Source organism: Myotis nattereri (genome assembly GCF_964212035.1).
Source record: "Myotis nattereri genome assembly, chromosome: 2".
In the NCBI taxonomy this organism is placed as follows: Eukaryota; Metazoa; Chordata; class Mammalia; order Chiroptera; family Vespertilionidae; genus Myotis; species Myotis nattereri.
This window is the reverse complement of record NC_138076.1, coordinates 2,811,027-2,828,212: the sequence shown is the minus strand read 5'-3', so window position 1 is coordinate 2,828,212 and position 17,186 is coordinate 2,811,027. Positions and strand designations below refer to the sequence as shown.

The following is a 17,186-nucleotide window of genomic DNA, read 5'->3' as shown; positions in this document are numbered from 1 at the left end:
AGGCGGGGTGGATCTGATTCTTTCTCAGAGCCCTCCACAGGAACCACCCCTGCCAATGACCTGATATCAGACCTCTGGCTCCAGAACTGGGACGGAATACATTTCCATTGTTCCAAACCCCCTCACTTGTAGTGCATTGTTATGGCAGCCCTAGAAAGCAAATACATCTTAGAAAAAAATCTTGTTTATGACATTCGTCAGCAAGGACACCTAATTAAGCTTGCTTGGTGCTGACACTCTCCTTGACCACCAGCTCCTCCCTAAGATCCCTGGAGAGGAAAAGGTGGGGAATTAGTGTCTGCTGAGAGATTTTCTGAGATTACAGAGGAAGCAGTCCACAAACATCTGGGAACCTTCAGAAAATCTCACCACTTACCTTTCAATAGCAATATAGCCACCAGTGAGCATGTTTATGGACCTGTCATTTCATCCGCTGACATGGGAAATTGGCCTTCCAATTACTTTATCAGATGTCAGGTCAAATGTAAAAGCAGCAAAATGACTTGTAACCAATTAGTTTATTGTGTCAGAAGACATGAAATTCAGTTATTATTTAAAATAACATAAAGTATAAATCTCAAAAGCTGCCGTCCTCTTCACCTGTTGTTCCTACGCTAACATATTTGGAAGGGCTCTGGGACACAGACGGCCTTACCTCTGCGTTAACTTCCTCCAGTACTTCACCGAGACGCCTGGTGCCACGGACAAGGCTTTGTCCCACTGCAGCAGGGGGTGAAGAGCAGAAACACAGAGTTCTGACACACAGTCTCACGCCCAGCAGACTTGTTCTTTAATGAACTTGTATTTATGAAACAAGATTCTAGAGTGTATTTAGAGTGTGAGCATTTCCAGGATTACTTTTCTATTCTATCTCATTCATCCCACAGAGTATAAATATTACTATATCCTATATAATAAAAGCCTAATATGCTAATTAGACCGATGTCCTTCCAGATGACCTTCCTGATGAAGCCAGGGCTGCAATGAAAGTCCGGGTCCCGGGTGCCAGAGGAAAGCCAGTGCCGACATTCAGGGGAAGGAAGGCCTACTCTTGCACAATTTTCATGCATTAGGCCTCTAGTCTATAATAATAAAAGCTTAATGTGCTAATTAGACCAGACAGCCAAATGACCTTCCGGACGTCCTTCTGGACAACCTTCTGGATGAAGGCAGGGTATGAGGACCTAGGCAAGCCACCGCAGCTATGAGGGCCGAGTCCCTTGCACAAATTTCATGCATCAAACCTCTAGTTTTAAAATGAAATGATATGTAAATTGTATTATTTAGCAGGGGAAATCCCAAACTAGTATTAGACAGAGAGACAAGAGCTAGGAAGAGGGGGAGGAAGACAGAAAGAAGGTGATAGTGGGGGAGGGATAGTAACTAGAGTTTTTAGTTTGAAAAATATATTAACTCATCGTCCAACATAACACCAGAGTAATTTGTTCTGTGGTATTTTATGTTCTACATTCAAAATAATTTTCACTGAGATGTTATTTCACTGTTATGTTTAACAAATATATCTATTTTTATTCTTTCCTTACTCATTTTTATAAATTATATTTATTGTAAATTCTTCCTTTACAATTGGTAACACCAGTCTTCATATTTGAAATATTAGGCTACTGATAAAGAAGCTCATTGCTCAACCAAGGCTGACTGTGACTTTGATTTAAAAATATGGAGTTCAGCCCTGGATGGTTTGGCTCAGCGGATAGAGTGTCGGCCTGTGGACTGAAGGGTCCCGGGTTTGATTCCGGTCAAGGGCACATGCCTGGGTTGCAGGCTCAATCCCCAGTAGGGGTGTGCAGGAGGCAGCCTTTCAATGATTCTTTCTCATCATTGATGCTTCTACTTCTCTCTCTCTCCTTCTCTGAAATCAATAAAAAGAAAAAAAATATGGAGTTTACATTCAAGTCTGGAAGGGAAGTGAGGGGAAAATATTCTGAAAGATCACTACATAAATCAAAACTTCATTTTATTTAAAACATTTTTTAATCCTCACCCAAGGATATGTTTTTTAGTTGATTTTTAGAGGGAGAGGGAGAGGAAGAGAAACATCAATGTGAGAGAGAAACATCGATCAGTTGCCTCTGAGGTACGTGCACAACAACCTAGGTGTGTGCCTTGACTGGGAACTAACTCACGACCTTTCCCGTGCAAGGGATGATACTCCAACCGACGGAGCCACCAGACAGGGTGCAAAACTTTGTTTTAATGAAGGCTTTTCAAAACAGAGCTCTACTGCAATTAAGGCTATAAAATTGGTAATTAGCCTACAATTAACGTTAAAATTTAATCAGGTAATTTTAAATATTATATAATTTATCATCATGTTACCTAAGAAAGGGAATCTAAATATGTTTTAAAGGGAAATTTAACTATACTATAGTAGGAAGAAATGGAAAAAATAAGTTGAAATGTAGACTAAATTAATGTCACCAAGCTCTTTCAATAAAAACAGGTCTTGTAAGTGAAAAGATTAAATGTTTCTCTAACCCAGCGGTTCTCAACCTTCCTAATGCCGTGACCCTTTAATACAGTGCCTCATGTTGTGGTGACCCCCAATTTCATTGTTACAAATTGGACATAATTAAAGCATAGTGATTAATCACAAAAACAGTATATAATTATATATGTGTTTTCCAATGGTCTTAGGCGACCCTTGTGAAAGGGTCGTTCGGGGGTCGCGACCCACAGGTTGAGAACCGCTGCTCTAACCTCATAGTGCTAGCCTTGCAGGAATAAGCGATCTGTAAGGAGGTAATGATGAACAATTGTAAGGACACCCATCTAAAGGATTTTAATCAGTTTCTGGAGATCTTTAGTCCATTGATAAAACTGCACCTGAGTAAAGGATCTTTAATTAAATTTGAATTAAATAGTTTAAAATTAGATATGCCAAAATAAAAAATTCATAAAGATAAAGAATTATACTGTTCTATCAAAATGTATTTCTCTTTGGCTTTTGATAGGTACCATTCTTTCTAGTAGTGCCCTGTTAAAAAAAGTAACTTTTATGACGTATCTTTACTTCTTCATAAGTAAAACCTTTACACTGCTCCTAGATTAAACACTTTTTAATTTGCAGCACCTTTCAACAATGCTTTTAAATGATACATTTTATTATTTAAGGTCAGGAAGTAATTGTCTCTAGAGTATGAAGCAATTAAAAAGTGCATTAAACTTCATCCTGACATATTTTATTAAAACTATTGCTTAGCTTCATATTATTGATAAGTATCCTTACTTGTATGTCGTCATCATGGTAACTATGAAATTAACTAACTAAGACACATTTAGAAAAATTATCAAGTATGAAACGAATCCACGTCATCTTAGTTTTTTGTTTTTGTTTTTTGGTGGGGTGGGGGGGTTTTGTTGGAGTAAATACACGCGTAGGAAAATGAAAAGCTCAGTACGTTTCCACCCTGGCTACACTCACGTAACCAGCCCCCGGGTCAAGGAACAGAGCCCGCCCCCTTCGGCTCTGCCGGTCCCCGCCCACTGTCCAGTGCAGGCCCTGGTGCAGGCTTTTACCAGGGCAGCTTCATCCGAACCTCTCATGGGAACTGCTGAGCTCAGTCCTCTTTAAAATCAGGCTGTGCCATCAGACGACCCTCAGTGGGCACTTCTGGCCAGAGCGGGACTGAGTTATGACAACCAGTACTCGCGAGGGAACCCACGGGGCAAGTTAGCCAACGGAGATGCTTCTTCGGGAATCAGAGTCCAGCCTCGGGCAGTGGTTCTCAGACTTTCTCATGCTCGAGAGGCACCGGGAGGGCCTATAAAAGCTTGGATCAGGCCGGTGGGCGTGGCTCAGTGGTTGAGTGTCCATCTATGAACCAGGAGGTTGAGATTCTCATCCCAGAGGGCACAGGCCTGGGTGGTGGGCTTGATCCCCGGTGTGGGGCTGCAGGAGGCAGCCGATCAATGACCTCTCTCGTCATTGATGTTTCTCTCTCTCTTTCTTTCTCCCTCAATAAAAATACATTAAACAAAACAAAAGCTCAGGTGCCTGGCTCCCACCCAGGGTTTCTGACTGGGGCCTGGGGTGGGAAATGCGTGTCCAGCAGGTCCCCGAGCCCAGGACCCCCTGTGATGGCAGACACTTGACAGACTGAGGACCAGCGAGATCCGGAGAAAGGTCAGCTTCACAGCCCCTAACTAACCAAGACCGACTGCGCTGGTAAACTCTGATGGCCCCTCACCTCACCGAGCTCCACCATGAGCTCGCAGTAGCGCTGGATCTGCCCGAGCCTCAGGTGTATGTCCGCGGCCTCCTTCAGCCTCTCCTCCGTGGTTGGCGCGCCGATGCCCCCTCCGAACTTGGACATCTTGACTGTGGTCAGCTCCTGGGCTTCAGACTGAGGCGAAGAAAAGACCCTTTTCCTGAACGGTGTGACACAAGCGCTGGGGATGCACCTGCCCTAAGAGCGCTCTGTGGACACACAGCTCAACAGCATCCGGCACTGGGAAGCAGGCTGAGAACCACACTTCCCTCTAAAGGAGGCAGCCTCGCTCACAGGGCGGGTGGGGATGGAGCCTGGGGCCTGGGGTGGGCGGCAGAGGCGAACTCCCACTGTCCCTAAAGCTCCCGGGGTTATGGCTACAGAGGCCCCAGGGCCGGAGGCAGTGAGGGAGAGACAGCCGTGATGAAGAGGCATAAGATGGCCGCTGACAGAAGCTAAATTACCAGCTTCCTCAAACTGGCTCCTGTACAGCCAACAGGGAACTGTGGCAGTCAGGCGCGTCTAGCTGTGCGCAATTCCCTCCCTGCTGACGGGTAAGTTCCCTGCAGACATTTCACTGCAGACCTAAGAGCTACTTCTCTTTCCGGGCCCAGGCCTGGTGTGTGGTGGGTACTGCAGGTCACCCAGGTGTGAGATAACTAATGCTTCTGCATTACAATTCACTACGATCAGTTTAATAAGACATAGCTCAGAAGACAGCCTTTCAGGCCCCTGAGACCAGACCCAGCGTGGCCCCCGCATCCCCGTCACCTGGTTGCAGGGTAAATGGGAAGCATTGCAAGCAGGTCCAGGTGACCTTCGGGATTTCGCGAAGTTTGACTTATGAAAACTACGGCTGCCTCCTCGGTTCTCAGGAAATTGCTGCTCTCGTGGTCAGACTCTCATGCTTGGTTTTACTGAAGATTTATCTCCTCAACATTCATGTATTTCAGTCGACTAACTCTAATTACATAAAATTTTAAAATAATCTTTATGTTTTAACTAGAGGCCCGGTGCACGACATTCGTGCACTGGGGAGAGGGGTCCCTCAGCCAGGCCTGTGCCCTCTTGCAGACTGGGATCCCTCAGGGGATGTCCAACTGCTGGCCATCCCCCAAGGGATTCTTAGTGCTCACCAGCCATGAGCCTGGCTTCTGGCTGAGTGGTGCTCCCCCTGTGGGAGCACACTGACCATCGGGGGGAACCTGCATTGAGCGCCTGCCCCCTGGTGGTGAGTGTGCGTCATAGCGACCAGTCATTTTGCACGTTAGGGTTTTATTATATAGGATAGCGAGAACGCACAACTCCTTTCTGCCAGAGCCCTCCTGTGTGCCACTGCACTCACCGTGCGGAACTTCAGCAGGTGCTTCAGGTGCATGATGCCTTTGCAGTAGTTCTGAGGAAGCAAGCTGTCATCCTGCCCTTTGATCACGGCCACCAAGTTCCACAGGTTGTCACTGCCACCTGGAGGCTAACAGTGGATGCAGAGTCAACAGCCAGAGATGTGCTCAGGAGAGAGAAACCCCGCAGCACGCTGCACCTTCACACACGCAATGCAGGCACATCGGAACAGCATTAACAAGGGAACAGCCATGCTGCCTCCCATCGCCTGTTTCCGGCTTCAGCTGTTTCCTTACACTGTGCAGGCATGTTCAGAGAGACACAGGGAACCCATGACATGTGATGACTTCGTGACCACAGCTGTGACGATCCATTTTGGGGCAAAGGGAAATGCACACACCTCATCCCTGTCATACTCACGGACAAACACTCCGAAAACCACCTGAGCTTCTTCCCACGCGGGTGTCCACCCAGCTTCTCTATCTCCTGTTTAATGTCCCTCGACACTTTGCCGCACAGCACAGGGGGCGAGCCTCGCAGGATGGCGTCATCTGCAGAACAGACATCACTCAGTGAGGAAAAACTGTCGGGAAATTTGAGTTAAAAATAAAAATCTGTCCCGACTGGCGTGGCTCAGTGGTTGAGTGTCGACCTATGAACCAGGAGGTCGCAGTTCCATTCCCAGTCAGGGCACATGCCCGGGTTGTAGGTTCCATCCCCAGTAGAGGGCGTGCAGGAGGCAGCCTATCAATGATTCTCATCATTGATGTTTCTCTCTCTCCCCCCCTCTCCCTTCTCTGAAATCAATAAAAAGACATCTAAAAGTAAGTAAGTAAGTAAGTAAATAAATAAATAAATAAATAAATTTTAAAAAAGTAAAAATAAAAAGCTGACACATGCATAGTGTCAGTACCAGTGTTCCCGATAATTTCCTTCCATGGTCTGTCCGCCAGGATGCTAATCTGTAAAGGGGTGATTAAAGGTGCCAATGACCACAGCCTCACGGTGGAGTCCCGGGAGCAGGAGGCCATGGTGAAGGGGCGGCTCGGATGGCACGTTAAGCCTGGAGGAAGAAGAAATGGTGTTAACTGGAGTCAACGTTGGAAATATTTTTTATCTACATGGAAGTCAGCGAAGGCATACAGGATTGGACTTTTAAAGAAATGTTTCTATCTTGACTGAAAATACTGTAAGAATGGAATAACTTACTTAGCACATTCCATAAATAATGGCTAAAGGGTGTCCCAAAATTCACACAAGTAATTTGGATAGAAAACACAGGTTTATAATTAAAAATTGTAAATTTCTTACTGATTCATAAAGTATACAGTATAGGGTTATGTATGGAATAGCACATCGGGTCAATGGCCTCCACGGCTTTGCTGGCACATATGCAAAGCCGTGGTCTTCATTGGTCTTCATTGTCCCTGCTCCTGGTCCATAATTGGTACTTGGTCATGCTTATCAAATTGAAGGGATTGAAATCAAAGGGCAACAGATATTAGAATCTGATTCAATAAACCAAGTAAAATTAGGCTTTTACTTTTTGTTGTTGTTAATGTTCACGCAAAATTCAAATCCTGCATGAATTTTGGAACACCCTTTATAAATGGAATAGTTATGGGAAAGCAAGCGGCCCTGGATGAAAATGTTGAAATTATATCTCAGTTTATTAATACCAATGCAGAACACAGCCATCTGTGACTCCGTGGAAGTTCTAGCTACAAGGACGGGGGCCCTTTCGATTTAAAATGTCCAGAAGTGCCATTCTCTCTCACACTCAGTCCTGCGCTGCCTCAATTAAAAGGCCATTGGGCTGAAGCACATGGACACATATGGCTGGATTAGGGTTACTTTCTTCCAGGAATCATTTTTGCCATCGTAAACTGACCTACTTAGGCCCATTAAGGTGTTGGTGCTGCAAATGAGAGTAAAGATGTGCAAAAGATAAGATATCTGACTTTCCATACCCAACTCAATAATATTAAAAAACAAAACACCACTCTACATATCCTGGCGGTAGAGGAATGGCTGAATAAATTATATCTACTTCATTACTGATTTCCTGTTTTATAACTTACCCCTGGACTGATGGTAAGAGAGGAAGAAAAATCCAAGCCATACATGCAAATATGTGCATGGGTGTGTGTGTGTGTGTGTGTGTGTGTAAACACAAGTACACCTGCAGGTAAAGACACCACAATGTAAACAAAAGTTATATTCTGCAAATTCCTGATGATGCTTTTATTGTCTGTTGGTTTCTAATGAGAATGTTGTTTTAAAATGAAACAGTGTAAAACGTCTTAAAAACACCACACTGCTCAGAAACGAGAGTCACCATGAAGAAGGCACAGTGGGAAAGCATGAGGAGCTCTTTACCATACACGTCCGCGCCATGATCGCACACGGTGTCCAGGCACGTCCCCGCGCGCGTGTCCCACACCCGCACCGTGTAGTCCCAGCTGCCGGAGACGAGGAGGTACGGGATCTCCGGGTTCCACACCAGCCCCCGCACGGGGCCGGAGTGCCCACTGAGAACACTGATGCAGGCATCTTGAGTATAATCCCAGATGCGAACAGAACTGGAACAGAACATTATGGGTCTAATACCATTCGAGTTATCAGTTACCTAAAATATTCACATATTCTTATTGGAGCACAATGATTACTCCTCAGTATATCAAAAAAGCATTTTATGTTTCAAGATATGCTAAGAATCTCTTCTTCATAGAAGTTGGAAATGAATAATTAGGCTAGAGTTAGCGTACAGCAATACAGAGTATTTTTTTCTCCTGACTTTTACTGGTCATTTGCTAATGATACTAAATGTACTATTTCACAGCTTATATGTTTAAAGAATTTATTTCTTAAAATGAAATACCCAGAACAGATAAAACCAAAGAAAAATATGAGTTATTACTCATATTGGGTGACAATTTAAGAACACTTAAATTTTTCGTAAATCATGAAAATACTGTATATATGGCAATGGATATTACCTGAAAAATCAATTCAAATTTATGATTATATCAGTCATCATAATAAGTTGCTTATTCAGTGTGGAATCACTCTCAGATCATTCCAAAATTTAAATATAACTGGATTCATGATATGACTTGAATCTACTGATTAAACAAAGTACAATTGTTACTAAAATAAAATTTGAACTAAAAATCAACTTAACATTCCCCCAAATGTTAACTTTGCTTAGACAATTCATACTAATTTTTTAGTTACAGATTTATATCAATCTGCTGATACCAAACTATTGATATTTCAAATATTACATTACACTACAAAGGAGACACATTACATATATTTGTATTTCTTTACAGCATATCTATTCTGCTTTCTATAAAAAGACTTCTTCTTTCCCCCTTATCCTAGGACAGCACAGTGTATCCAGGTGTATCAAAATCTACTTCTGAGTGCTGATTTTTATATATATTTAAATTATTTTGTTTGATATCACACCTTCATAGATAAGACTATATTAATTTTTAAACATATTTTTATTGATTTCAGAGGAGGGAGAGACAGAAAACATCAAGGATGAGAGAGAATCATTGCTCAGCTGCCTCCTGAATACCCACTACTGAGGATTGAGTCCACACCTGGGCATGTGCCCTTGACTGGAATCAAACCCAGGACCCTTCAGTCCGCAGGCCAATGCTCTATCCACTGAGCCAAACTAGCTAGAGCTGTAAGACTATATTAAAGTGACTGGTTTCAAAATACTTTATAGTTACCATAGGGGGCATTAGAACAGGTGTCCTTGCTTTTAGGACATCAGTGAGATTAGGCAAACATCAGGCATTGAAGTCCTAATGTGTGTGTGTGTGTGTTTAACATAAGAAAAGCATGTTTGTGGCCCCTTGTACATAAGGAGAGCAGGCTTCCAGGTTGAAGCACAGTACCTGTGAATTCTGGAATAAGGACACTGGCAATTAATGACTTCCCAACAATTCTGACTTTTATGTAAAGGTGCTACGTAGCGTGTTAGATACAACCATCACCTATATGACTACTAGGAGGACCAATAACCAGAATTCAGTAGAGTCTTTCAACTTTCAAAACCATAAGTCAGTTACATGCTTATTGCTGCCTTTCTGACAAATATAGCTTAGACATTTGAAGATTATGCTTTTTCTCATGTGTTATATAATTTAGACTAGAGTCCTTATTAAGAGACTGGTGATAACACATAGAAACCCCACAATTATTGTTATTATTAAATTTGGATTGATTCCAAAATTTCAAGAATAAAATATTTAATTTTTAATATTAGACCTGAGGTTACTGTATACTATGACTTTTACTTGCATGAAGATCATCCTTACTTAAATTTATCTCCTATTCAATAGTGACCAAATTGTATCATGCAAAACAGTCTTGTTTGAACATAAAATACAGACAAGATTTCAGAAACGTCCACAATGCCCCAAAATGTTAAATCACTCCTGTTATAGCTCTTTTCTTCATGCCAAGATATACATCCCTCTTCTTTCATCCCTTCTTAATGAAACAGTCACCTGTCTTCCACGACATGTGAACAATGCTAAAATGAACTCTTCTCTGTGTTTTACAGACTTGCTTCCGACCGTTTACCCTTTCCCAACAGATCCTTTTAACATTTTTGTTCCTATTAACGTTGTTACTAGTAAGATAGAAACAAGCATCCACAGTGAAGTAAAATAAGTAAGAAAACAGAAATCATGACTGATGATAATATAAGCACAGCAACACTTAATTTACCTCTGGTTGGATGCAGTTAGGTACTTGTTCACTGCCAACATGTTAAGTGCACATTTAACATATCTCCCCACCAGCTGGCGCATACAAATGGACCAGGAAATTCGGATCCAAAGCCACGTACCCGTCATCAGAGCCGCTGCAGAGGATGCCCTCCCGCAGGGGCGACCAGCGCACGTGGAACACCTTGGCCGTGTGCCCGCTGAACACCTTCAGCGGCTGGTCCGAGCTGGTGGCCGCGTAGTAGACGCGGACGTCTCTGTCTTCACAGCCAGTGGCTAGCATGTCTCTGAGAGGCCACCGGTGGCCACGGAGACAGGAGAGTATGAGAGATGCCATGTTACTTGCTGCTGGTAATTTTAAAACGCGCACAGTTCTAACTTCTAACAGTAGAAGTGTTTGCTTCCTTAGTGAAGTGAGACTAAAATCTTACATAAGTAAAAACATAATTTGCAGAAACTGCCCTCTCTCTGACTGTTCCCCTTTAACCAGTTACATTTTTATTTTATTCATCCTAGATCTGAGATAACGGTATTTATATTTCGATGTGTTCTTTTTCAAAATGTCCAGATTGAGAACTTCTTGACTATTTCTCGGAACTACTGGTTCTTAGGACGGGTCCCCAGTGGTGAGTGATGGAGATGTGCTTGCTTGCGGGTAAGCAGATTGTTAATGACACCCGCCCGGCCCTCTGGTCGATTCTGCGGTGACCTGGGTCAAGCAGTAGTCCCCTGGGGAGGCCCGCTGGGATCACCCCCAAACCAGGGCTGTCCATCTAGGGTGAGTCATAGCCCGTCTGCCGATTCTCTTTTGAGCTTGAGACGCTCTAACTGCTGGAGGCAACTAAGGACCTACTAGAATATGTGGATTTGATCTTTAAATGATCTCATTCCGCATTCTCCAGAGCGTGAGAGTGAGCCAAGCAACTGCTTATGCCCAGTGGTCATGCTTGGGATACTGTTTCCAAAGGGAGTCTGAGTCCTCGGCAGACGATGGGATCCTGGGCCCATCGGAACAGCCCCCCCCCCCCCAAGGGCCATTGCCCATCATAAGCAGTTCCCACACCCTAGAGGCCAAGAGTCCACATCACAGGGCACAGGCCTCGAACTGCAGGGAGCTGACCTTTGTCACAGGGGTTATAACAACTGTACTTATATAGTCCTATGTGAAGAAATACACCAGTTTTCAAACGGGCATGCTGATCTGTAAATATGCAGGTTACATCTGCCCAAGCCCACTGTACATGGGCTGGTTTCAATATCATTTGCATAATACAAATACTTATATGTATAAATGAATATATATATATACACACACACACACACACACACACAGATACGTAAGTATAAAATCTTAGAAATGAAATAATAAACATTCAAAGAGTGTACATACAGGCATCAAAATTAATATTCAGCAATACCTTATGAATAAACTTTTATAAATTCAAGGTGTTTCTCATCTCCTAACATGCTAAGTAAAACATGAATATAGCACTTGGAATATTTTTAAAAGATCTTCAAAAATAAAATTTATTAGGCAGGTTTGGTAGTGAGCATAATAGTTAAGTATGAAGGACGTTTTGAAAAGAAAAGCTTTCTTAGCCAACAAAGCATATTGCATTAGTCACTAATTTTAATTTCAACTGTCAAATGCCTATTAAGCCTATGAAACTGAGAAATGAGATTATGTTGGTCAGACACAAGGGAATTTGTGTATTGAATACAGTGTTTGGCTAAGAACACAGAGCTACAAAAAAGGTATCACTTTGAGAGTTGATTGCTCAATTTTGAAAATGACATGCATTTTAATAAACACTGCCTTTAAATGATTCAAAGTGTGTGTATACATTTTTGGGGGCCACCCTGTAGACGGGACTGATTTATATGTTTCATTAGTCAGCCACACACTTTACCCTCAAGCATCAGAAAGTTGTTTCAAAAGCAGGGAATTGATGTTTCTAAATCATATAAAGACAAGTCATGAGGTAAAAAGACACCCGGACCCAATAAGCAATGCCAAGGCGAGGCAAGGGGAATGCTACCTAAGGCGTGAGGCGTATTCCCCCTGGGGTGACATTGATCTTTGTGGTTATTTGACATCTCAGAAGTGTAATTATCACTGATTTCGGGGGGAAAGACTCACTTGTTGTTTTGGCTCCAATCACAACCGAACACGGCGGCGGGATGCTTGTACCTGTGCAGCACTCTCCCATCGAGGGTTCGGATGATGCTGAAACCGAGTGCAACGTGTCAACAGGAAGCACACACTGCAAACACTCTTTCAAGGGGACGAAGAATTGCGTAAGTCAAGCCCACGTGCTTTAGGGCAGGGACCTTGGCTGCAGGCACTGGGCACATTCGAAGGTGCTGGGTAATGTTATCTGCATCACATATTATTGATTATGGTCACCTACTTATACCCGTTAAAGGGGATACATTTTTATTTAGAAACGACTTCTTATAGAATTTTTTTATTGAGGAAAAGCACAAGTTACACATATATTTTAAAGCATAATGATGTAACTGACATATGTCTTAGGTATTTGGCTTCAAAATTTATATTTAAAATAACTCATTTCTAATGCTGGTTACATGTACTATCATACCAAGTCCAAGATGTACATGCTGTAATATTTCTCTGCATGTTCTAAGTGATATAAGTAGAAATTTGAAGGACCCCTTTTCCCTAAAAGGATCCTGTATACTTTAACTGAAATACCATATACATGACACCATAATGCAAGGGCTACTGATTCCTTTAGAAAGAAAAAAGTAAGTTCTGTATAAACGAATGTATTACAGGTTTTAAAAAGTTTTTGGAACAGACCCTCTAAGCCACCGTTAGGTCCACCAGAACTTCTGAGGGTACTGGGTAGTGTGGTGACCCATGCGTATAAGTGTTTAGTCACTGACTGTGCTCAGTCATCAAATAAATACAGCCCTGAGCAGACATGTGTCACCCAACCAAAAAACACATAGGCACATTTTTCGTATTTTGGTCTGTATCAATTTGCAAATAGTTATTTCAAGGGAAATATCACTAATATTGTTATTTCCAAAAATTTTAATATCCCGGTAAAGAACTTTAGTTTCCATAAGTACTGTCTTTTCCACTGAAATTAAAAAGTGAGAATAAGAAAAGTGGTGCCTGTACAGCAAAACCTAAAACGGGACAAATGACTCTAATCCAGCGACCATGAGTGTCTGTATCACCGCCAGAGACGGCAAGCCCTGCAGCTGAGCGGGCATCACCAGACTAAAACATTATTTCAGCCCCAAGGCAATTTCTCCCTTGCATGGTATATTTTGGAAACCTACCTTCCCCTAGGACTTAACAGAACTGAGAAAGCATGTATTTCTGAGACACGGGGTCAGAGAACTGAGCTTCTATAAAAAGGCATTTCCCACATGAATTTCCTTATCCCTACCCTTTCCTAAATAATGGCACCTCCCCAACTGTGGAGACGTTTCTAGAGCGCATGATAGCTCCTGAGTTGCTGTAACACTGACCTGCCACTCCCTCCAAAATCGGAGGAGAAACAGCTAGACTCTGTGAAAAGTCCTTCAAGCCTCTTGGAGGCCACTCACTCTTGTAATTATTACTCGGGTAGTGCTGCTGCTTTGCAGCCATGGCTGGCTCCTTTTTATTATTTATTTATTGCTAATTTTTAAAAAATTGACTTCAGAGAGGAAGGGAGAGAGAAACATCAATGATGAGAGAGAATCATGGACCGGCTGCCTTCTGCACACCCCCCACTGGGCATCCAGCCTGCAACCGGGGCCTGGGCCCTGACTGGGAATCGAACCGTGACCTCCTGGTTCATAGGTCGATGCTCAACCACGGAGCCACACCGGCCGGGCTCTTTTTATTTATTTTTGAACATCACCTCATCGTTATTTATTACTGATGCATCATAGCGATACAGCAGATGCCCGTGTGGACGTCTACATAATATTGGTGACAGGTGTGCACAAATGGAACCGCGTCAGGATGTTCAGGGAGGAGCTGCCGGACACACTGGCAGGCCCCAGGCATCTCTGTGGAGGTGACAGCCGCACACAGCACTCACCAGAGACCATCTCCGCTGCAGGTCGCTATTCGTTTGGAATCTTTATGACTCCAGGCAACGCAGAATATCCCATTCTTTCCATGCTTCAAAAAATGCAAAACACCTATCAATAAGAAATAGTTCACCTCTTTTTCTCTTAGTTACTTACTCCGTCTAGGTGTTATTTCGCTACGAGGAGCTGCCGGGGTGAGGCTAACGGAGGCCTTAGGGCCCGCAGCAGAGAGGGAATATATACTCTAAGCATGTGTCCGGCTCTAACACTTAACCTCAGGATCATTGTTTCAGGACATGAACCGGGGGGGGCTTCCGCCTCTCTGCTGTGGACCCCGGTCAGGAGCCAGAAGTGCTTGCTGAGCTCCTTGCGGAGGAAGCGCTGCTCCCCGCCTCCTGCACGCACCAGGCTGCGGTGCAGGGGACCGCCGGCTTCCTACCCAGGGCAGCCGGGGCTGGAGTGAAGACATATGGCAGACACTGTTGCCATGACCGTTCTTCACAATTTCAAAGTTTTACTTTTGTAAAAGCAGAGAAGAGCATATTTAAGGTCATTCCTAGAACAAATAACTTCATTCATCTGTGCGTCCGCGTTCTCAGACTGAGGGCGGGGAAAGGGACGCAGTCCCAGCTGCTGTGATGGGAACGTTTAAATCTCCAGAAGGATGTTACACACGGGCATGTCATCCTTCAACGGGGTCACGGGAGAATAAGGTGCCGTCACCCCATTTCCAAAGCTGACTGAAGACATTTCAACCTTATATCCCACTAAGCTGTGCTGCTTTAAGGGGAGAGAAAATGCCCTTTTACCCTGTTCTATGGCCGTTTGACTAAGGCGGTCTCTAGCTGCTGTTTTTACCTCTTTGGAGGTCAAGGGGGAGGCTTACAAAAATGGATACAAAATGGGGTCGTGTCCATCCCCATCCCCTGGAGCACGCACCCTCCCCCCATCACCGCTCCCCCATGCAGGGTACACCCCGGCTCTCGAATACCCTGCTTTTCCTGTGTGAGGCGCAGGTAACGGCTAAGTCCCACGGGCATTGCTCATTTCCGCCACATTTATCCTCCTAGATTGGAGCCTTTGATACTGGTCTGAACCAGAAGGATATGGTGGCAACAGGCGATAAGAACACGGTGCTATGATGCTGGGCTGCTGGGGTGGGGCTGGGGCGGCTCCAGTGCTAATGGACAGCTCCTATAGGTCACAAGATGCCCTAAGAACAGCCCAGCAGATCTGACACCTGGGGTGAATGTCTTGTATTTAGGTTTCCTCTTCAGGTGCTTTTCTTCTCCCTTTGTCATGGGATGCGTGTTGTTCTAGCTGGAGGGGTGGGCGAAGGGGGGGCAGAGGCTAGGGTGGGCGGAGGGGGGGCAGAGGATAGGGTGGGCAGTGCTGGTGGAGAGTGTGGTTGTTACATGGAGAAAGGGCAGGAGGTGAGCTCAGTCCTGGGGGGTGGGGGGGTGAGGGGGAGAGGTAGGGAGTTTCCTCTGCTGAGGGCAACACTGCCCACTAGTGTTGGAAGTTCCCAAACACTTGCCAACCTCCGGAGATGAAGGCTACTTGATCCTCAAAGGGATAAGTCTTTAGTATACATGGTTTTAAAGCCTCAAATATAGACACTATTTTTATAGATGTTATATACTTAATAGGCATTAACAGTAATCACTCGAAATGAACGAAATTTCAAAATAGCAAGAGACAATCCTAGATTCTGGGGTGTTTCCCTGGATTCGTATCTAACATGCTGTCATGAGACCATGTATATTTTCTAAATATTAGTGGGACTCCGTCACCTCTGGGTGACAACTGACTCCAAGCAGAAGTATAAGCACCATCTGTGACACTACAAATAGGAAGAGGATTGGTTTTAGGGCTTGTCGTGGAATAAAAGGATTTGAGGACTGAAAGGGAAGCTAAGACACCATATAACCGACTTCCCTGTCTCAGAGGTGAAGAGTCGGGTTCAGGCAACAAAGGCTTCTCCCTACGTCAACAGCTAACCAGCGAGAGGCCTGGGACGGTGACGTGGGAATTGTTCTGGGTTTCGTCTCTTCCGACTACTGAATATATGCCCAGATAACCTGGGGAGGATGACTCAGATTCCTCCGAAGACCTAATGCCACTTGAGGTGGAGTTATTTTTCAGAATCCATTTGAACATGTAAACATCCCCTTGGGTGCCCTTCTAATTCAGAGAGCACAGTGCCACCTGGGGGTTATCTATGACGTTAAGCAACAACAGCACTGGGAAAGCCTGGAGCCGCACAAGACATCAGGCTGCTCGGCCACCAGGAAGTAACACCTTACCTCGTCAAAGCGCTGGATCACTTTGCCCTTTTTAATATCCCAAACGAAGGCGCCGTTTTGGGAAGTTGCTCCAGCAATGCAATCCAAATCACCTGGGGAAACAGTTTGATAGACATTACCTAAATGCTTGCCAGAAATGTGCTTCCCGAAGATGTAATCTTTGAAAAAGACTTGAGATTTGCTAAGTAGTTCTTTAAAAAAAAAATGTATTTATGTAAAAACCCACAGAATTAATCGCACGGTCACAAGTGAACTGGGCTGATGAAAACCATTCATATTTGCAGAACAGTTGCATCAGGGAAAAATCTGTACTGTGGTTTAGAAAGAAAATTCTGTAATTTTAGAAAGCACATTTTTAACACTTTCATATATTTGATTTGTATAAAACTTTTAAAGAAAATGGTCACGTAAAATGCGTTATATCGTTACAGGCATGTCTGTACAAACGCAGCTAAAATTAGGTGGGTCGCAATGAACCTGATTTACCCCGGCTT

General features: G+C 43.9%; 1 protein-coding gene across 1 annotated transcript in view; it reads right to left on the bottom strand.

Moving 5' to 3' along the window:
* Positions 1-17,186, bottom strand: part of WDR17 (WD repeat domain 17) — an 83,208-nt gene that overhangs the window by 21,467 nt on the left and 44,555 nt on the right. Inside the window, exons 10-19 of the mRNA XM_081085095.1 lie at positions 16,693-16,784; positions 14,395-14,477; positions 12,468-12,554; positions 10,450-10,614; positions 7,953-8,155; positions 6,487-6,636; positions 5,994-6,124; positions 5,578-5,703; positions 4,212-4,367; positions 656-720 (exon numbers count right to left, since the gene is read on the bottom strand). Of these exons, the coding sequence (XP_080941221.1) occupies positions 656-720; positions 4,212-4,367; positions 5,578-5,703; positions 5,994-6,124; positions 6,487-6,636; positions 7,953-8,155; positions 10,450-10,614; positions 12,468-12,554; positions 14,395-14,477; positions 16,693-16,784 (1,258 nt within the window). The remainder of the gene's footprint in view (positions 1-655; positions 721-4,211; positions 4,368-5,577; positions 5,704-5,993; positions 6,125-6,486; positions 6,637-7,952; positions 8,156-10,449; positions 10,615-12,467; positions 12,555-14,394; positions 14,478-16,692; positions 16,785-17,186) is intronic.